The sequence below is a fragment of the Apodemus sylvaticus genome, chromosome 19 (genome assembly GCF_947179515.1).
Source record: "Apodemus sylvaticus chromosome 19, mApoSyl1.1, whole genome shotgun sequence".
NCBI lineage: Eukaryota > Metazoa > Chordata > Mammalia > Rodentia > Muridae > Apodemus > Apodemus sylvaticus.
In genome coordinates, this window is record NC_067490.1 from 44737486 (window position 1) to 44759528 (window position 22043).

Here is a 22043-nt window from a genome sequence, read left to right on the forward strand (position 1 = left end):
CCCAGTAGAGCTTTATTTTGGAAGAACAGGTGTTGGGTTTCAGGCTGCAGTTGGCTGACCCTGACCTTGGGCATTAAAGCACCAAAAAAAAAAAAAAAGAAAGAAAAGAAAAAGAAAAGACCCAAACTCTCTCTCTCTATCTGTCTCTCTCTCTCTCTCTGTCTGTCTCTCTCTCTCACACACACACACACCACATATACACATGCATGCGCGCGCACACACACATACACCACACACCACACCACACACACATACTCAGATGCATGCACACACATGCATAAACACACAACACATACATGCACACAGACACATACATACCACATACACACATGCATGCACATACATGCATACACACATAACACACACATGCACACAGACACACAGACACACACACACATGCACACAGACACACACACAGACACACACACACACAGACACACACACAGACACACACACAGACACACAGACACACACACATGCACACAGACACAGACACACACACATACACATGTGCACGCACAGACACACAGACACTCATGCACTGGACTGTGACTATTCAGCTTGGGAACGTAGCTAACATTCCTCACAGCATTGCTCTAAGAAATCCTAAGCTAGGAACTCTTGCCATGAGTTTTGTATTCAGCCTGGGTTTGCTGGCTAGACACAAGCTAGTCATGAGAGAGGAGGGAGCCTCAGTTGAGAAAATGCCTCCCTAAGATATCTGGCTGTAGGAAGTCCGTTGGGCGTTTTCTTAATGAGGGATTCTTAGGTCTAAAGCAGGCCCCCAAATGGCAGTGCTGCTGACAGCGTCTAAGGACAATCTGGTCTCAGCTCAGGATGGACTCTGCTGGGGCAGACGGGCAGATTGGCACCTGCGCTCCGCAATCCTCCAGAATCTTATAAAGCACCTTTCAGTCTGTCGGTTATCTCCTCAGACAGCAATGAAGGATCTAGTTCCTGATTAACTCAAGCAAGCCTATACTAGATCAAAGTTCCCACACCAGCTTCTAGACACCTGGCTTACCCTGCCCCCTAGCCCCACCCCCACCCCCAGAGACTGCACTGATGGCTCAGCCTTGCTTACAGCGAGGGCTGGGGGTCCTGGGTTCTATGAGAAAGCAGGCTAAGCAAGGGCAAGGCATGAGGAACAAGCCAGTTAAGCAGCACCCCCACGGCCTCTGCATCAGGACCCCCACGGCCTCTGCATCAGGACCCCCCATGGCCTCTGCATCAGGACCCCCACAGCCTCTGCATCAGGACCCCCCCCACGGCCTCTGCATCAGGACCCCCACAGCCTCTGCATCAGGACCCCCCACAGCCTCTGCATCAGGACCCCCCACAGCCTCTGCATCAGGACCCCCCACAGCCTCTGCATCAGGACCCCCCACAGCCTCTGCATCAGGACCCCCACAGCCTCTGCATCAGCACACCCACAGCCTCTGCATCAGGACCCCCACGGCCTCTGCATCAGGACCCCCACAGCCTCTGCATCAGGACCCCCCCCATGGCCTCTGCATCAGGACCCCCACAGCCTCTGCATCAGGACCCCCCACAGCCTCTGCATCAGGACCCCCCACAGCCTCTGCATCAGGACCCCCCCACAGCCTCTGCATCAGGACCCCCACGGCCTCTGCATCAGGACCCTCACAGCCTCTGCATCAGGACCCTCACGGCCTCTGCATCAGCGCCTGCCTCCAGGCTCCTGCTCTGTGTGAGTTCCTGCCTCACAGAAAGGAGGCTTTTCCTAACAGGAAGATGGCTTATTACATTGTCTAAAAACAAGCATTGGTGACAGAAAGAAACAGCTTTGTGTCATTTGTGGCTGCACACACCTAATCAAAACACTCAGGAGGTGGGGGGGGGGAGTATCAGGAATTCAAGGTTATCCTCCGCTACACAGCTACTTTGAGGCCAGCCCCTTCTACATGAGATCCTGTCTCAAACAAACAAACGAGGAACTTTGTAGCAAATCCTAAGACTTTCTTCCAACCTTGCATATTTATAGTAAGAGTGCATCGTGTACCGAGGAGAAGAGCTCCATCTCTTTGGCTGAGTCGCTCAACTTTTGCACGTCACCCGGGATGTGGAAATGTGAGAGCAGGAGCCCCAGCTGAGGTTTGAGATCATCCCTGTCTGTCACGTGCTGTGGCAAGACAAACACAGAGTCTGTTCTCCCTGGCCCTGAAAAATATCCAAAATCAAGAGCGGGGACCAGTGAGTGTGAGGCGGGAGAGCCAGCAGGAGGCCTTGGAGAGAGTTGGAAGCCGGCCTCTGCTGGTGGAGGGCCATTTTGTTCTCTCCTGACCGGGTGCCAGGCGAGCCTGCACCTTACCTGCCTGGGCTTTCTTACCACCCAGTTCCCAGCCCCCATGAACTTTCCTGGGGAGGTGCAAGTACTCCCAGTGATCTCACAGCCCACGAGAGAGACCCACTGGAGCTCCTGAGACATTCTGTATATAATGGGAATGTCACTCAAGGGCACTCAGCGGAAACCTGATCAGGCTTCTCCGTTCTCCAAAATACAAAGCAAGGGCAGAGAGGCTGAAATTGATCCCCTCCACTAAATTCTCTGGCAGCTGTGTAACATAAAACCTCAACCGAGTCTCAGAAATCATTTCATCAGAAAGGATCAGTATGCCGTTGAGGAAACTGAGGCCTGAGGAGGTGGCGCGCAGGACCGTGTGAGGGGTGACAGAAGCAGGCCTGGAAGCCAGGCCACCTGCCTCTTAGCCTGCTAGTTATAAAGATGGAGACAAAAACGTCTAAGGTCATAGCTATTGTCTCCCAGCAGAAAATATTAATATCAAATTACAACTTATTACAGAGATGTAACTTTTGGCATATAGGAAGATAGTGGGTACAGAACAGGCCTTGCTAGGTCAGCTCGACACAAGCTAAAAGTGATCTAAAATGAGGGAACCTCAATTGAGAAAGTGCCTCTGGAAGATCCTGCTGTAAAAACATTCTCTTATTTAGTGATTAACGGGGAGGGTCTGGCCCATGGTGGGTGGTGCCATCCCTGGGCTGGTGGTCCTGGGTTCTGTAAGAAAGCAGGCTGAGCAAGCCATGGGAAACAAGCCAGTCAGCAGCATCTTCTGTGGCCTCTGCATCAGCTCCTGCTTCCCAGACCCTGCCCTGCCTGAGTTCCCGTCCTGACTTCTGAACAATATGGGAGCATTAGATAAACCCCCTCCTCCCCAGCTTGCTTCTGGGTCATGGTGGTTTGTCGCAGAAAAAGAAACCCTAACTAAGTCACAGTCCAGGCTCAGAATCCCAGCCCTGCACTCTACCCTAGTTAAAGGCTAGTTTCTTACCTGAAACCCTGGGGCCCAGAGGACCAGGGAATGCAGCCCTAAGGTCGGCGACATAGACTTCTCCATTTTCCACATTCAATCCAGAGGCTTGCTTATCAGCTAGACTCAGCATTTTGGAGATGGGCAGATACTGGAGGGCCTAGAGAAAAGACCCAAGAGGGCACAGCTCAGCCCGGGTTCTAGAGATGCCCCAGCCTTTTGTTGTGACAGAGAAGGAGGGAGACAGGGCTGAAACTTCAGAAACCTTCCCCGTGATAGAGGCTGGAGCCAGGAAACCCAACTGCTACCGACCAGGAAGCACTTCTGCTTCCGGTCAGTCCCACAGTGGTCATGGACATGAGTGGAAAAGGCACAGGATAAGGTGCTTGGGGTGTGAAGACAAATGGTTAGAAGCCCGTGGCTGTACAATCATGTGACTGAGGAGAGAGAGAGGGAAGTACAGGTCACGGTCACCGTGCTGGCTCTGCAGAGGTAATGGAGTCGGGTGACCACTGGGTGTCTCTGGGGATCCTCTCACCTGACTTAGGGTATCACCCTCATAACAGTTCTCACTCCCTATTGTCCCCTGGACCCCCTCTTTGGCAGTGCTGGGGACTGAACTCCTTCCTCACCCTGCTGGAGCTATTCTACCCCTGAGCTACTAAAGCTTCCTTAACTATTAACTTTATGACTCGTCATTATTTTCTGAGACAAGTTCTCGCTGTGTACAAGGCTAATCTTTAACTCACCGTGGAGCCCAGCTTGGCCTCAGAATCTAGACTCTCCTGACACAGCCACTGGGATTAGATAACACCGCCATGTCCAGCCCAGCTCCTGTTTCTTACCCCATCAAATTGTAATAGAAATTTACTTAGCGGGACGGTGGTGGCACACGCCTGTAATCCCAGCACTCTGGGAGGCAGAGGCAGGAGGATTTCTGAGTTCAAGGCCAGCCTGGTCTACAGAGTGAGTTCCAGGACAGCCAGGGCTACACAGAGAAACCCTGTCTCAAAAAACAAAAACAAAAACAAAAATTTACTCAACCCCCACCCTTTTACTCCCTACCCCCCCCCACCCTCCATCTCCACCTTCCAACCAGCACAGGGCCCTGCTACTTTTTAGCAAAGGTCAAGGCTTTGCTGCATGGCCCAGGACAAGCATCCTGACATATGATTTCCTCATTACATTCTGCCAAGTAAAAGAGTGTGCCCAAATGGAAGATCCTGAATCCTCAGAAGCCAACGGGAGCAAGAACTGGATGGGTGCAACGCAGAAAGTGAGAGGTTTTCCTGAAAGAACTGAATCCACCCAGCATTGGCTAAAAAATGTTTCCCCATGTGGGGTCCCGTGCCTCCCCTTCCCCTTCCCCAGGGGGCGTGTCCCGGCACACTAAGGCTCCTGCTACCTGCAGGTAGTGGTGAACGGTCCCAAGAGTGTGCAGGTGGCACACTAACCACCTGGTGTAAATCATCAGGTCCTCTGGAGTCACGAAGTCGGGACGGTTGGTTTTTCCCATAAGGAAGTTTTCTCGAGCAACCGACAGTCTTTCTGCTCTCTGAACTGAGTCATTGAACTCCTGCATGATGTAGTCGACTTGTTTCTGTTTCAGGAAGATACAGACACAGCGCGGGCTGTTGGCAGCAAGCCTTGTTCTCTGCAATGCTGTCTGGGGGGGGGTCAAATAAGGGCCCTTTTGAAACCCCCCACGTTCTTTTACAGTTTGGACTCAGTTGAGAGAGGCAGTGTCATACTCTTCTAACTCTGAGGGATAACAATTTAATAGTGCAGGAGGGTGTTTAGCATCAGGAGTCTACCTCTGACCTTCCTACCTTGGCCAAGTCTACAAGAAAAAAAATGCACATTTTCTTATGTAAAAAATTATGTCAGGGCTCGTTTTCAAAGTAGGACTCTGTTTTGGCATTGTGGCGCACACCCTTAATTCAAGCACTTGAGAACCAAAGGCGAATGGAGCTATGTGAGTTTGGGCCAGCCTGGGCTATACAGTGAGTTCCTGGACAGCCTGGGCTATGTATTGAACCCCTGTCCCAACAACAACAATAACAAAAGTAGGAATCTTTGTCTTCTGCGACTTAACAGCAGAGCACGTGAGAAGGCACACCCATTGGTTCCTTTCCTGTCCTTAGCTGTGAGTTTCTTTTAAAGAGAAAGGCAGACTGTGTGGTGTGTGGTGCCACCCGTGGGTGTGTCTCGAGTCTTAGAAGCTTGAGGACCACATTCTTCCACAAATGGACCTCGAGAGCTTGTTGGAGGCCCCATCTGGGGAGCGTAATCACTTGTACATCCTTAACCAAACATTGGTCAGCCTCTAAGGAGGCCTTCAACCCAGCAGGTAGAAGGACATCAGGGCCACCCTGAGCTACTAATGGGATGACAGATGTCACGCCCACATTGTCCTGCACAACAGCGACAAGCTTACTGACCATGTTGTTTTATTTAGAAAGTACATATATAAAGCAACTGGAGATGGTTCAGTGGTTAAACACACCAGCTGCGCTCACAGCCGGCAGCTCCCGACAACTATCTCTAAAAGTCCAGTTTTAGGAGATCTGCTGCCCTCTTCTGGCGTTCATGAGCATTGCATACATGTGGACGAACGTACACATATAATTTGATATGAAAATAAAGTCCTTTTAACATTACCCACATATATCACATATACATCACGACATAACGCGCATGCACATTGACAGATACGTAATCGCTCACAGGTTCCGCTCCCCAGCTCCTTACCTTATAGAGAGGGTAGAGTTCTTCCATGGTCTTACTGGTCTGACACAGCCTCTTCCACCTCAGCATGTGCAAATATTTACTCTGGCCCAGCTGGGTAATTCTCCCTGTGTAATACTTGACCAGCAACAAAAATAAACACTTACCAGAATATAATCACAGAAGGAAGGATGACCAGCCGTAAGAACACTAACAATAGGTAAATCAAGCTGGTTGCTTTGAAAAACACTTTTCCTGATGATGGAACACCATCAAATGACGTCTGCCCAAGAGCCTTCAGATGTAAAGCAGGAAGACCAGTGCATGTGTATAAAGCTCTGCGCTCTGCTGCTGAATTAGCTGATCATAAGTTCCTTCATCAGTTACTGGATTGTTGGCCGTGAGTTGTGATATCAGAGGGCTAAAGTCAAGCTGAAATTTTGGATTTAAAAACTGAAATTATGGGTGGGAGAAATGCTGGGTCAGTGAAATGCTTTACCGAAAAACACAGAAATCTGAGTTCCATCTCTAGAACCTATGTTAAAAAGAGAAGAAGAGAAGGAAAAAGAGAGGAGAGGGAGAGGGAAGAGGAGGGGAGAGGAAAGGGAAGAGGAGGGGAGGGGAGGAAAGAGGGGAAGGGAGGGGAGGGGAAAGAGGAGAGGAGGAAAGGGTCTACAGAGTGAGTTCCAGGACAGCCAGGGCTATACAGAGAAACCCTGTCTCAAAAAAACCAAATCCAAACATCCTGGGGGAAAAAAAAAGAAGGAAAAGAAGGAAAAAGAGAGGAGAGGGAGAGGGAAGAGGAGGGGAGGGGAAGGGGGAAGGGAAGAAAGGGGGAGGGGAGGGGAGGAGAGGGGGGAGGGGAGGGGAGGAGAGGGGGAGGGCAGGGGAAGAGAGGGGGAGGGGAGGGGGGAGGGGGAAAGGGGAGGGGAGAAGAGAGGGGAGGGGAGGAGGAGGGGAGAAGAGGGAAGAGGAGAGATGAGAAGAGAAGAGAAGAGAAGAGAAGAGAAGAGAAGAGAAGAGAAAAGAAAAGAAAAGAAAAGAAAAAGCAGAGCCAGCTGTGGCGGCGCTCAGAACCCAGGGAGGCAGAGACAGGTCCCTAGGACTCACAGCCACGGGACCATGACCACGACTGTCCCTGCTTGGCAAATTCCAAGTGAGAAACTCCGTCTCCAAAGAGTAAGATCAGCAGCACACGAGGAGTGAGTGACACCTGAGGTTTCCCTCCAGGAAACACACAAGCACACACGTGTACCCATGCATCCATGTACACACACATACTTAAAACTGTGAGTCAAAAAGTTCATTACAGGTAAGATCACTGGCCCAGAGAGGTGGCCCCGTGGGCAAGGGAACTTCTTATGCCATCGTGGCCACCCCCATTTGATCCCTGGGACCTTTGTGGAGATGCAAGACAGGAGGCAACTCCATCAGTGCTGCCCGCCGGCCTCCACATGTGCATTGTGGCACATTCCAAAACACATGCACAGAGTAATAGTAATAATAATAAAAAAGTAAGACTACAGTTTATAAAATCAGACTGAAAAACTTCGCTTACAATTAAAAACAGTGTCACGTTTCTATAACCCTATTACTCAAGAGGCTGAGGCAGGAGAGTCACGAGTTTGAGTGCAGTCATGCAGATGTCGTTTTCTATCTGGTGATAAAAATGTCCCTGTCTGTGAAGGAATGAGTCCTGCTGCATTCTTTCATCACGAGTAGAAAATCTGGCCCCGGACAACATAGCCGGGAGAGGCAAACCACACTGTCATGGTTCCTGGGAGCCAAGAACCTTATTTATGCTGCTGAGACACAGGGAGGAGAGGAACCATGAGCAGAGAAGGGACCTCTCTGAGTCTGAGAGAAGACTTGAAATGTGAGGGGCAGAGCAGGGGAGTTCGTCCTGGAGAGGGGGAAGTCAATCAGAGGAAGGCTCCGGAAACCTGTTTAGACCCCCACAGGTCTGCTATCAAGTACCTAGCCAGGCACGCCCTGGGCGAAGCTCCAGGAGGTTGTGTAAAGAGCAGCTGACTGGGCCCTACGCCCAACAGGTCCGGAGTTCTTACAGGTTCCAGCCTGATGTTTAGGTTCCAGCCGCCAGGGTGAAGCCCCTGGTTACCTGAGATACCCGTGTCAACACCAGGGCTTTGGTAATAAGGACAAACTACACCCCGAGTGAAGATTGTCTCTAAAGACACTCAAGGCAAGGCCTGAAAGGAGTAAGTGGATCTGTAACTTAAAAGCCTCCCGGAACAAAGTCCAGCACTTGATGGGAAATACAAAATCTACAGCACCCGATAGTGAAGATTTGATTACTTTTAGCATTCATGTATAAGTGATTAGATCTTCAAAGGAACAAGGAAAAGATCTATGGACAGAAGAGAAGTTAGAGACGGGAAGACGAGACCCAACTGAGGTAACAAAATTAGCAAGCAAAGTCTTAAAGTCCTTTATGGCACCCATAGCATGGCCAAAGACTGAAGGGAAAATGTAGACAAGTGAGAAGATCGTCCGGGAGTCTAAAATTAAATTCACGGTTGAAGCAATCCCTGAACAGACTGGGTTAGAAGTACAGCAGACTTTGTAGGATAAAAGTTGGGAAATTTAAGCTGGGACCAGTGGTGGTGGCGCCTGCCTTTAATCCCAGCACAGAGGAGGCAGAAGCAGGGGATCCCTCCATTTGAGGCCAGCCTGGTCTATAAAGCGAGTTGCAGGACAGCCAGGACTACACAGAGAAACCCTGTCTTGAAAAATAAAAACAACAACAACAAAAGCGGGTGGTAACCTTGAAGAACAATAGGAACTTCACAAAATGACCAAACTTAAACAAGGATGAAGCCAAAGGGAGCAGGGTCTTGGCCTTTACGAGCTGATGTGAAACACAGCAATGGATGGATGTGCATTTAAGCAACATAAAGAGGACATGGGCAGAATAGAAGGTTTCATACTTTAAAACGTTTCAAGCTTTTTTTGATGTTTGGGGTTTAAGTTTTAGCCTTTAATACCTGAGCTATCCTTCTGGTCCCCCCAAAAGGTTTAAAGTCTTTTTAACAGTTTCTGTTTTAAATTTTTTTATATTTAAAAAATATTAAAAAAATGAGTGTTTTGCCTCAATGTATGTCTTTGCGGGGGAGGGGGTATTGCCTGAAGGCCAGAAGAGGGCATCAGATCACCAGGAACTGGAGTTGCACACAGTTGTGAGCTGCCCCGTGGGTGCTGGGAACTGAACCTAGGTCCTCTGTAAAAGCAGTAATGTGCTCTTAACTACTGAGCCTCCAGCCCCTAAAACATTTAAAGTCTTTAAGATATCGAAAGAGCTTACTGAAAAGGCCTTCTTCACAAGTCAGAAATCAAACCATGGAAACGCTCACTCAGTCGTCTGGGTGGGGCCTCCGGGACTGTAAGTTGTCCAGTTCTGAGCACAAGACTTGGACAACTTAGAATGGAGTGAAAGATGATTCATGAGCTAAGGGTGAGGCCGGGAATGGCCGCACTAGCTCCTGGAGCTTGGTGCTTCTCTGCACAGTTGCTGGTGCCTGTGCTGAACAGACAGACACAGTGACGAGGAAACACTGGCGTCCATGTTTGAAGACCTGAGTCCTTATCCAGCATCTATATTTATCAGCATCACGGTTGCTATGATTTGGACCTTAAGGGTCTCCCACAAATACGGTGTTTGAAAGCTCAGTGCCCAGAACAGCAATGTTCAGAGGTAGGCCTTTGGCAAGCGAATGGATCGATGGGGCTCTGACCTCATCAATGGATTAATCCATATATGTATGGATTCACAAATTAGCAGCTTTGTTCTAAAATGTGAGCGCTCTGCTTCCCGGCAGGCTGGAGGTGAACAGCTTTCTTCTGCCCCATCTTCCAGCTGTGGTATTCTCCCTCGCTACAGGCTGAGAAACAATGCAGCCAGGTGTGAACAAAGGTTGCTTGACAACAAAGAGAGAACGGTACCTTACATGGACTCTTCCAGGTGGCTGTCTAACTGACTAGAACGTCAGTGGCGGTGGAGAAATGGACTGTGGCTCAGCCTAATTACAATTGTCTTGGCTTCTACAATAGTCACCCCTCGCTCACCTCCGAGTGCGACCTCACATCTTTGTGACAGTTGGGTAAATCCTTTGGAATGTGCAAACGGATGATTAGCTTCCACCAACCGAAGGGCCAGAAACGCTACCAGACAGAAATCAAAACCTAGAGCCGAGATCTCCCACGCTGTACCCTGCCTGCCTGAGACTCCCACCAGTGTGTTTGAATTGTCTTCATTTGCAACTTTTCTTTGTTGTGTTACTATGAGAACTTTATTACCACGGTGGGACCTGGAACTTGAGAGAGCCTGAACTTGCACTCCTGGGCCGTGGGCATGCACATCTGGTCCATACTAACCACACCTTGATCCCTTCGAGGTGAATGTTGTGAGGCATCTTCCCTCATTCGGAAATAGATAGTAATAAATAAATAAATTCACAATCCAAAAAGTTATGTCTAACTCCAAGCAAGAGAAAAGCAAAGATAAATCTCACTATATATTATAATAAAACATCTAAAAATTATTAAAAGCTTAAAACAGCCAGAGAACAGGAAATACATTGGGTTCAGGGATAGAATCCATTCAAGTCCCAAGAGAATAGAGTAGCATCTTTAAAATAATGAATGATAAAGGTTGTCAGTCCAGAATTCTATAACCAAGCCAAAATAGCTTTATAAAATGGAAGAAAACATAAATAACAAAAACCATGAGAATATGTTTCTGGCAGGTGTGAACTACAAGTGACATTTAAAAAATCTCTCTAGATGAGGCAGCAATGAATATGTTACAGAAATCCAGACTGTTCTAGAACTTCTCCAGCCTTATCACTGTTGACAATTGAGATGGCGTAATTCTTAGTTGCAGGAAGTTCTGTGCAGCAGTGCAGTGTCCAACACCATCCTTACCCTCCAGCAACTAAACACGAGGTGCTCCAGTTGTGTGTGTGTGTGTGTGTGTGCACTGTCCCCCAAAATTTGAAAACCAAGAACATCTCCAGACACTGCCACTGGACCTCTGAGGGACACATATCTGTTATCCCTGTCCTTCCTCTCCCTCCATTGTATACCCTGTTATTCAAGAATGAATGACAAGTACGAGGAAAGTGGAAGGAAAGGAGAAGGGAGGAAGGCACGTAGGGAGGAGGGAGACAGGCAGGGAGGAGGGAGGCAGGCAGGCAGGGAAGGAAGTAGGAAGCAGGGAGGGAGGAGGGAGGCAGGTAGGGAGGAGGGAGACAGGCAAGGAGGGGGGAAGCAGGCAGGCAGGGAAGGAAGTAGGAGAAAAGCAGGGAGGGAGGAGGGAAGCAGGCAGGCAGGGAGGAAGGAGACAGGCAGGGAGGGAGGAGGCAGGCAGGGAGGGAAGGAAAGAAGAAAGAGAGAAAGACAATTTTAAGGAAAGAAAATTCTGATTGAGAGACATTTTAACTTGCTAATAAAATCTCATTATCCTTTGGGATTAACTCTAACTACTTACTGAAGAGCTAATTTTTATGTACGAGGGCAAACAACTCATAACATGGACGACCTTAAATGATTTAATAGAAGTGAAGACTAAATCATTTAAAAAACTGAAATAGTACATGATTGTGCAAAGCTGAGAGGCTATATAAAAGTTCAAGGACAGCCAGGTGGTTGTGGCGCACGCCTGTAATCCGAGCACTCTGGGAGGCAGAGGCAGGCAGATTTTTGAGTTTGAGGCCAGCCTGGTATACAGAGTGAGTTCCAGGACAGCCAGGGATATACAGAGAAACCCTGTCTCGATAAGACCAAATCCAATAAAAACAAACAAAAAAAACCCAAAAACAAACAAACAAACAAACAAACAAACAAAAACTTCAGGGGCGCTCCATTGTCCTGACACCTAAACTTAGTGATTCTTCTATCTTTTATTCGATAGTTATTATCAAGTGTGTATACATAGTTTTAATTAATATTACAAGATGGAGCAATTCCTTCACTAACAGATACACATTTAATGGTAGGACAGTCTGTCAAGTAGCAGTCTACATTGGTTTGCTTTTCTCTTGTCACTAGTAAGGCTGGGTGGCCTTCTCCCTCCCTCCTGTCTCCCTTACTTCCTCTTATTACAATGTTGCAGCAATTTTGATGCAAAAACTATTTACCTACTTTGAATTATTTTCTTAAGAGAGGTTTTCAGAAATAAACGTTCTTTCGGCCTTTTGGGAGGTGGAGCAACGTTGTCTTTCTCCTTGCAGGGTATAACACCTGCACAAGCAGTATTTAGGTAGACCCCTGTCAACCTCTCAAGTTTAAAACCAGCAAGTTTAAGCTGAACTTAGCTGTGAGAATGGAATATGAAGAAAGCATTTACACTAAATCTGCAAACTACCCGTCCCCAGAACACCTGCCCACAGGATCTACCGAAGATCCAGCTTGCTGATACATTTCTAATATACTCCAAGTATGTTTTCAGATCGCAAGATGACCCTACCTGCAACAGAAGCAGAGGAAGGTTTTCCGGCGTGTACTCTCTCCTTAGACAGCTCTCTAGCTCCCTCTTCAGGACATCTGCCTGAATAACAAGGGGCTTGGACTCGGCCACCTAAACCCAAAGAATGAGTTTCAAACATCTTCCATCAACCAAATTTCAAATGTCAAAAAAAAAAAAATCCCATCTATCTAAGGATACAGTGATTTGCACTTGCTTAGCAATGGGCAGGATGTGGGGCTGTTTTGTTCAAAAGTATCAGCTGTTGGGAGGGGAGGGAGCTTTTCTTGCAGACTTCTCCCTAGTTGGGGAAATTGAATGTTTTCCTGACACTACCCACGCTCCTACTCACCTGCAGGGTTCTCTTCAGAGCTGTTTCCCGTTCACATCGAAAGTGAGCAACATCCTTTGGTATTTGAACGGAGCTGCGGGAAGATTTGTGCAACAGAAGTTGTGTTACAGGATGATAGAGCAGACAGCCGGCAGCGGGCCTGATCCCTGTGACCCTTCCCGACCTTTCCAGAGTAAGTGTGTCACTCTGGCCCATTGGTGTGTGTGTGTGTGTGTGAAGGCCACACTCTTCTGTCTTGGTCAGAACCTTTTCTGCCATACCTGATCTCTGCTAACCCTTCCCTGGCCAGTTTCTCCTCTCAGAGTATTTCTTCTGGTTTACCCCACTCCTACTCCAGAGTGCAGGGAGGGATGCTAGGGAGTTTTCCACCCCTGTGACCCCACGCCCTCACCCCTGCACACTCCCAACCGCCCCACTCCCCCAGCCCCACACAAGAGAGCACACACACACACACACACACACACACACACACACGTATTCCTTTCAGAGGTGAAATCTTGTATCTGACACACAGTGTGCATCTCAAACCTTGTATCTTTTTAGTTGACACAGAAAACTGACACACTTTCATGTCCTCAGTAGGTTATTGGACGGTAGAAACCACATACAAATATCAAATGAGAAATACGTTAGAAACATTTTAACCACGCTTGCCCTCAGGAACACAACTGGACCCTAGGAATCACGCAGCCGCCATGGAGGATGAAGGGTTCGAGTCCAGAGAGGGGAGTCCTCTCCTCGGCTTGACAACATGCTGAAAGGACCCCAGCGAGGGGTGGAACTCAGGAACAGAAGATCAGCACTCTCTCCAAGGAGCTCTACAGGCAGTCTGAGGCTTGGCAGCGCTAGGAAGGCCAGGGGAGGGCAGCCCAAAGCAGACCTTGCAAGATGCGATTTTTGCAGCCACTGGCAAAGGAGCCTCAGAGATATTTCTAAGATATACTTGAGGGATCCAGAGGGACACAGCAGTAAGCTTAGTGTGATATTGTCCACGTGGCCCCAAGAGTTCTCAGATAATGTTGTAAAATGCACTGTTAATGTGCTCCCTTGTTGGTGAGCACGTCTGTTAAATGCTAGGAGACTGAGGGTGCAACTCAGTGGCTAGAGCACTTGCCTTGCATGGGCGAGGCCCTGGGTTCAGTCTCCAGTACTAAGGGAAGGGAACAGGAAGGGAACAGTATAAAGGGAGAAGAAGAAAAGGAAATGCATGTTCTCACTTTGACAGCACAAATAATAAGACTAAAGCCGGGCAGTGGTGGCGCACGCCTGTGATCCCAGCACTTGGGAGGCAGAGGCAGGCAGATTTCTGAGTTTGAGGCCAGCCTGGTCTACAGAGTGAGTTCCAGGACAGCCAGGGCTATACAGAGAAACCCTGTCTTGGAAAAAAAAAACAAAAGCAAAAAAAATAAGATTGAAATGACACATAAAAGATCATCAGGGTCACTGGGCAAGGATGGCCCAAGCATGTGTCCCTAGGGCCACAGAAGCCTGAACAGCCACCTGGACGACAGGGGTGTCAGGTTTTTATGCTGGAGATAATCCATTTCACCTCTTCTCCTAGACCTGTATGGAGAGAGGGGGAAGGGGGAGGGATGATGGAAGGGAGGAAGGGAAGGAAGGAGAAGAAGAAGAGGAAGAGGAGGAAGAAGATATTGAAAGTAAAATCAGCCATCAATAATAGGTACATTGTCTTCTGAATCTTCATGGAGCAGAGAAGCGATGACTCACAAGACAGGAGCCCTGACAGGAGTCACAGCAGTGGCCCTGACAGGAGTCACAGCAGTGGCCCTGACAGGACTCACAGCAGTGGCCCTGACAGGACTCACAGCAGTGCCCCTGACTGACAGGAGTCACAGCAGTGGCCCTGCATTCTTGTCTCCTCCTCCTTGACATGCTGGGAGCCCGAGCAGTCTCAGGCTTGACTGTCCGACTGTGTCTCAGGCTATGTCATTCCTCTCAGTTAACCTCAGTGCCTGTGGATGGCCTAAAGTAGGCCGCAGGGTATGAGCAGCCAGCCCACCCGCACTAGAGCTCTTAGTTCAGCAAATGTTCGTTTGATCTTGTCCACTTATTCAGTGGGCATCATGAGTGCATAATTATTGCAAGGTCCAGGGGCTCAGGGTAGTAAATGAGAAAAGAATGCAAAATTTTTAAAAAATTAAAGAAAATAATTGAAGAGAGAGAGAGAGAGAAAGAGAGAGAGAGAGAGAGAAAGCAAGAAAACAAGAAAGCAAGCAAGAAAGGAAGGAAGGAAGGAAGGAAGGAAGGAAGGAAGGAAGGAAGGAAGGAAGGAAGGAAGGAAGGAAGGAAGGAAGAACAGGTGGGCAGAGCAGACAAGGCACCTGCTGTGCAAGTGTGAAGATCTAAGCTGGTCCCCAGTCAGACTCGGTGTGCACATCTGCATCCCAGTGCTCCTTATGGGAAGACGGAGATGGGAGGAATCAGGAGCCGCTAGCTGGGTGTACACAGTAGCAGCTGAGAGACCTGTCTCAAAAGGGCAGCGGGTGAGGGCTGACCCTCTAGGCTGCCCTCTGACCTCCAGCCTGACCTTACATGCTTACACACAGCACACGGAGATTACGCAGGAAGAACAAGGAGAAGGGCGATACTTTTCAGCTAGGTGATAGAAGAGATTTCTAAGCGATCCAGCCGAGTGGGTGTTTACATCCGTTTTCCTGGCGCTAGTACCACACCTAGAAAATAGCGCCATTTAGATTCCTCCACAAGCTACAATGGAGGGGGTCTTGGGATCACAGAGAAATATAGGTATCCAGAATCTTCCGTCACCGTTTCTCTCAAAGCCTCTTTAGAAACCTTCCTGTCTCGTGGCACAGCTCAGAGTTCTCGTCTGGTGTAAAAGTTGCAATATCAACCTTTATCCTTTCTCTGTGATAACTCCAGCTTGTATCAAGTTGGCACACAGCCAGCCAGTACAAGTGTACATTGTCGAGTGATCTTATGTAGTAGGTAACATAGAATTTACCTGAAGACTCGGTTGGCTGTTCCTGGAAGGAACCCCTGTTCTTCCAACTCAGACTTCAGTTCGCCCAGCCTTGCCGCCAGCTCCTTCTCCAAGAGCAGCGTCCTTTCTGTGGAGGAGGGCTTACACACGTCGTCCATGGTGTTTACGAGTGGCTTTTCTGAATCCCTAGAAAAGAAGAGCATGAAGTTCTGGAGGTATTTTTGTGGGGGTCAGGTGGGGTTCTGCTCCGCTCTTTCCCATGGAGCTCTTGAGTAAATAACACAGAGACGTCAGAATGTATTAATAAGCTGTAAACCTAAACTGCGTAAGTTCTGAGACTATTATAACCCAGCTAGGCTATTAATAACCACATACCCGCCCCGCTACCTGACAGCCGAGTCTTATTTCGTGAGTATCCTCAGTGGGAGCCCCTACTGGCCATGTGATCATGGTCCATCCTCATTACCCATCCTGCCTTTCGGTGACCACCTTCTTCCAACCCATCTGCCCTTCTCCTGGTCCCCACCCATCTTAGTCAGGGTTTCTATTCCTGCACAAACATCATGACCAAGAAGCAAGTTGGGGAGGAAAGGGTTTATTCAGCTTACACTTCCACATTGCTGTTCATCACTAAAGGAAGTCGAGACTGGAACTCAAACAGGTCAGGAAGCAGGAGCTGATGCAGAGGTCATGGAGGGATGTTTCTTACTGGCTTGCTCCCCTGGCTTGCTCAGCCTGCTCTCTTATAGAACCCAAGACTCCCAGCCCAGGGATGGCACCACCCATAAGGGACCCTCCCCCCTTGATCACTAATTGAGAAAATGCCCCACAGCTGGACCTCATGGAGGCACTTCCCCAACTGAAGCTCCTTTCTCTGTGATAACTCCAGCCTGTGTCAAGTTGGCACACGGCACCAGCCAGCACACTACCTGAGACCCCCTACTCAATACTTAGTTCCACCTTCCTCTCTCCCCTGCCCAGACACAGGTTTAGCCTTTTATTACCCAATCAGAGATTATCAGGGAGCGTTCTTTACAGCACATTGGTCAATACAATGCCCATGTCCAGACTGCAACCTGATCTTGGGACCCAGATCTCAACATCTGAATAACATAAGGATTATCTTCACACAGTGCGCAATATCATTATGCCAGCAGAAGCTTCTGTAGCCCTGGTTAGGCAAGCCTCAGCCAGCTGTGGGGCTTGAACCGGCTCCACGGTGTCAGGCCAGCATTTTGGAAGGTGCTGCAACTGCTTAAATTGCACCTCTTTATGTAGAGATGAAGTGTGGGTGTGGGGTGTACCACGATATGTGTGTAAATGTGGGACGGCTTTGTGGAGTCGGTTTCTCTTTCCCTCTGCCTTGTATGTGGGTCCCTGGCAGAGAGCTCAGTCTGGGCAGCAAGCACTGTTACCCACTGACCCACCTCAACAGCCCCCGCCCCCACTTTTGCAATGGAAGGACTGGGCAGATAAGATGTAATTTCTGATGCAATTATCATTTAGAGAACACCAGGGAAAAGTGGGGTAGAGTCCCCAAGGGCCACGCATCTTTGTTCAACTGGGCTAATCTTCAAGAATGTCTGCCCGGCTTTGACTGCGGAGTTGATTAATCGGATGCATGCTCCCTGCCCCACTTCTGTGGTCTCTGTAAAGATGTGTGGGGATTGCACATGGAATGCTGCGACCGACAGCAACAGCTGACTTCTCAACAGACGAAGGGTGTGCACGGCCTCTCTCTCTTCCAGCCTGGGGTGTTTCTCCATAAGCATTTTTGAAGGCATGAGCCTCTTCTGTGTCTAGAAACTATCCCAGGAATGGAGAGTCTTAGCTTGATTGTGACCCTTGCACATTTAGGTTCAGAAGACTTTTTAATCTTGCCTGCCTCCAATCCAATTTTACTATTAAGTAAAAATTGTTTATGATTTCCCATCCCATCCTGATCTGCCAAATTCAACGTAATTGTTTGTAAAGCCTTTAGTGCTTGTTATATATTCTTGTTATAAATATTAAAAACTGCATGCTGACAACGTGATCCACAAGTCCTGGGACCCATGAACTGTGGGGGTCAGTAATAGTTTCTGCCACCAATATCGGCCCTGACACAGGCGTGACGTCATTGAAAACAGTTAAACTTTGACATTTGTAAGTTTCTCCTTCCTTCACCCTTTCATTTCTTCCTCCTCTCCCCCATCTATACCAGACAGGATCTTACTGTGTAGCCCAGGCTGGTCTCAAACTCCCCATCCTGCCTCAGTCTCTTCAGGTCTAGAACACAGGAGTATGTATGGTACTGTGCTGGTCTATGCTTCTGAATTCCTTTCATGTGCATTTTCTCATGCCAATCTGTCATCATTCAACAAATAATCTATGGGGGGGGGGTGTTCTGTGCACAGCCTTTCTTGGGGAGCCTGCTTATTCTTGTTATAAATATTAAAACTGGGATGAGGATCTATTTCAGACTGGATTGCGAACCGCTGAGCCATACGTTTCCTGCCTTTGGCACACCGTTGGGGCTTAATAAAACGCGCTGTTACGGTTCTCAGCGAAGTCAAATGCTCTTCTGGAAGACATCAGCCACTTGGCAGCACCCTTTCCAGTCGGGCAAACGGGTCCCCAGCTGCCAGAGCAGCTGGGTTCCAGCTGCAGCCGAGCGGATCCTGCTCCCGGGGGGATAGGGGCTCTGCTGTCACTTCCTGGTTGGTTTCAACACTTCACAGCCTTAAAAATGAGAACATCTAATCCTGTGCTGTGTGTGTGCTTTCTTTGTGGCCAAGTACAGTGTTCAGAAAACCGGCACGAGAAGAGGGTCGCCGACAGCTGTCCATGAAATGGGAGCAGCTCGGAGGAAGCCGTGACTGCTGAATGTGTGTGCCTAGCTTCAAGCAGACTTAGACAAACAGCCGTCTACTTGTCGGAGGAGGGCGAGCATGGGTAACGCATATAAAGCACCTACTGTGTGTACGGGACAAGCACGGGACCTCAGTGAGTTTCACGAAAGCGAGTCCCTTGAGTTTCTTCAGTAGCATTCCTACTATGCTGTGGTTTGGATCGGGCTGTGTCCCCCTAGCCCTCACATGCTGAGAGGTTGGTCCCCAGGAGGGAATGGGGGCTCCAGGAGGGTGTTCTACTTGGAGGTAGTAGGCCCTTAAAATGTGTGCCTTGCGGGATATGTGCTAAGACCCAGCCCAATTCCTCTCTCTGTTTCCCAACTGCCTTGAGGCAGGCAGCTCTGCACTGAGTACTTCCGCCACTACTGGTCTCCGTCCCCACGGGCCAAGCAACCAGGATTATATAAACTTCTGAAACTCTGAGCCAAGAAATACTTCCTTCTTACAAGTTGATTATCTCCGCCTCCCCACAGTGATCCTAACATGCGTGTTGTTTAGCATTTCTTTTTTTAAAATTTATTTATTTATTTTATGTAAGGACACTATAGCTGTCTTCAGACAGCACCAGATCAGACACAGCTTTATGGATGGTTGTGAGCCACCATGTGGTTGCTGGGATTTGAACTCAGGACCTTCGGAAGAGCAGTCAGGTGCTCTTACCTGCTGAGCCGTCTCTCCAGCCTCCTAGAATTTCTGTATTCACAATTACTAGCGGAAGTGGCCTGTGGTTCTGTCATCAAGGTTTTGTTAGACTCTGAAATCCAACTCAGACTGGCTTCATGAAACAAGTCATCCAGTACTCTCTTCCCTGTATTCTGAAAATAAAAGTTATGTATGACCCATGTTATTTCCTCATTAAATTTTTGGGACAATTCACTTTAAAACATGTTAACTTTAAGTTTTCTTTACAGGAGGGTTTTTCAGTTACAGATTTGGTTTATTTTTATGAGGTTTACTTATTTGTTTATTTTTACTGTATACATATGGGTGTTTTCTCCTGCATGTATGTCTGTGTGCTGTATGCATGCAGTGCCCTCGGGGGCTAGAAAACTACATCCAATTCCTAGAGACAGAGTTACACACAGTTGTGAGCCATCATGTAGGTGCTGGGACTCGAACTTTGGTCCTCTGGAAGAGCCCTCCGTAGTATCGACCACTGAGCCATCTCCCAGGCCCTCCAGATTTAGTTTCTTAAAAGCTACATGTGAGGGCCGGTGAGCTGACTGAGCAGGTAGAAGGACTGTGCAAATCTGATGACCTGAATACAATCCACAGAGGCCGTGGTAGGTGGAAAGAACCAGCTCCCAAAAGATGTCCTTTGACCTCTTTACATGTGCTGTCACACACACACACACAGACACACACACACACACTATATAAATAATAAATATGCACAGTGACATCACAGAAATGTTAAAAAGTATGATATGACAACTCATATTGCCTAGTTCACTTTGTATCTGAAACACATCAGGGGACAGATTTCGAAGGACATCTGTATTTTCAACAGCTTACTGGAGATATAATTTCCATTTCATACCGCCATCAAATGTTCAGTCAGTGGCCTGAAGGTCTTCCAAGAGCCATCGCCACAATCAAGTTCAGAGCTTCTCAGCTCTTCCACACCAAAAGCAAAGTGTTCTTTGTAGTTGGCAACTGTCTCTGCTCTCTAAGCCACCCCCTCTCAGCAGAAGGCACGCCCTTTCTGTCACCAACATGGATTTTCCCATTCCGGGCATTTTGTAGAAAGGGAATCACGCCAAAGGTGGTATTTGCAGTTGGCATCTTTTACTTAGCACAATGTTTTAAAGACTCATCCATGTTAGAGCGTGTACCGACATGTGTACTGACACGTGACTCCTCTTGCTGTGTAGAACAGGTTGAACTTGACCTCCCCACGCTCCTGCCTCAGCCTCCCAGAACTGAGATGACAGTCACATGCGGGCACTCAGTACCTCAGCTTCTGAATGACGGAGAAGCAAGCGCCGAGCCGTCTGGCCGCATCGCATCCCACCTGCTCAAGGCTGACGTCCTCGAGCTGGTCCCGCTTGGGGCTATATGTATGAAAGCTGGCCTGAAGGGTCAGGGATTCGTGTGCAAAGGTTTTCGTTTCCCTGAAGCACACATGCAGGAGTGGACGTTCTGGCTCAGAGGTTAACTCCGTTTGAACTTTGTGAGCCGCCAGATGTTTTCCAAAGTAGCGGCGTGCGCTGTGTCCCTTCTGTGGAGTGGGAGGGTCCGGTTTCTCTGTGGCCTTACTTTTTGCTTAAGCCAACAAACTCTAGTGTGAAGTAACATGATTTTCACATGTGTCCCCAGAGGTCACTGATGTTCAGCACTTTTTAAGAGTTCAGGGATGACTCCCCTCCCCTATTTCCTTCTTCTTGTGACCTATAAGTGTTTCTTTTTAAAAATTCCACATCACAGGGTCTTGTGTATTCCAGGCTGGCTTCAAAATCACCATGCAGCAGAGGCTGGCCTTGAACTCATGATCTTTCTGCCTCTACATGCCAAGTGCTATGCTTGTACATGTATGTGACCACACCCAGCCTGTGACTGTTTGTTATATAGCCCGTATACATGTCCTTCGTCACAGATATGTCTGGCAAATATTGCCTTCATCTCATGGGCCATTCTTTGTTTTCTTGACATTTCAAAGCCTAAACATTGTAATGTCTACAGAATGCATAAGGCTATATATACTTTTACATTGGTATTTGTAATTTCTGTATTTGTTCTTTTGTTTCAATAAGTCTTGGAAATGTATAAGTTTCATTATTGTTTTCGAACAGCTGAAGGGAAGAATCAGAAGACAGGGACAGAGGCTCAATGTACAGCCATTGGAAAGACAGTTTCACAACTACCGAACGTGACTGGCCATGCACAAAGAAAATGGTTCTTTCAACAGCCAGGCGTAGGTGCAGAAGAAGCCCAGAGGGCCATTCCCCAGCACTGACAGAGTCAGGGGCGGGTGGGGGGCACTGTCTTCAGCTGTGTACCCCCTGGGGACTTCAGTGCAGAATCCCAATACAAAGGTCACATAGGGAACCCTGATTAAACTAAGTTGGTCACAAAACAACCCAGAAGTCATGGCTCTGGGCCGAGCCTGTAGGAAGATTAGGAGTGGGAAGGGGATAGGACTGGGGTAAGAAGCGTGACCAGAATGCTTATAAGCATGCAGGAAGTTGCCAAAGAACTGATTCAAGTTTTAAAAAGCAATGCTTATAATAATAAAAATGTATAAAATAGGTAGACATAAAAATTTTTTAAGTTTAAAAAACAGAATCGTCGATATAAAAAACCCTTGATAGCCAGCTTTGGCCGTGATCACAGGTGT

At 48.2% G+C, this 22043-nt stretch overlaps 1 protein-coding gene across 1 annotated transcript in view; it reads right to left on the reverse strand.

Moving 5' to 3' along the window:
* The window catches only part of LOC127669996 (uncharacterized), a 150238-nt gene extending 134265 nt beyond the window's left edge, over positions 1-15973 (reverse strand). Inside the window, exons 1-7 of the mRNA XM_052164278.1 lie at positions 15837-15973; positions 12854-12926; positions 12505-12615; positions 6045-6158; positions 4699-4893; positions 3315-3453; positions 2024-2181 (exon numbers count right to left, since the gene is read on the reverse strand). Coding sequence (XP_052020238.1) covers positions 2024-2181; positions 3315-3453; positions 4699-4893; positions 6045-6158; positions 12505-12615; positions 12854-12926; positions 15837-15973 — 927 coding nt within the window. The remainder of the gene's footprint in view (positions 1-2023; positions 2182-3314; positions 3454-4698; positions 4894-6044; positions 6159-12504; positions 12616-12853; positions 12927-15836) is intronic.
* Positions 15974-22043: the final 6070 nt, after the last annotated feature.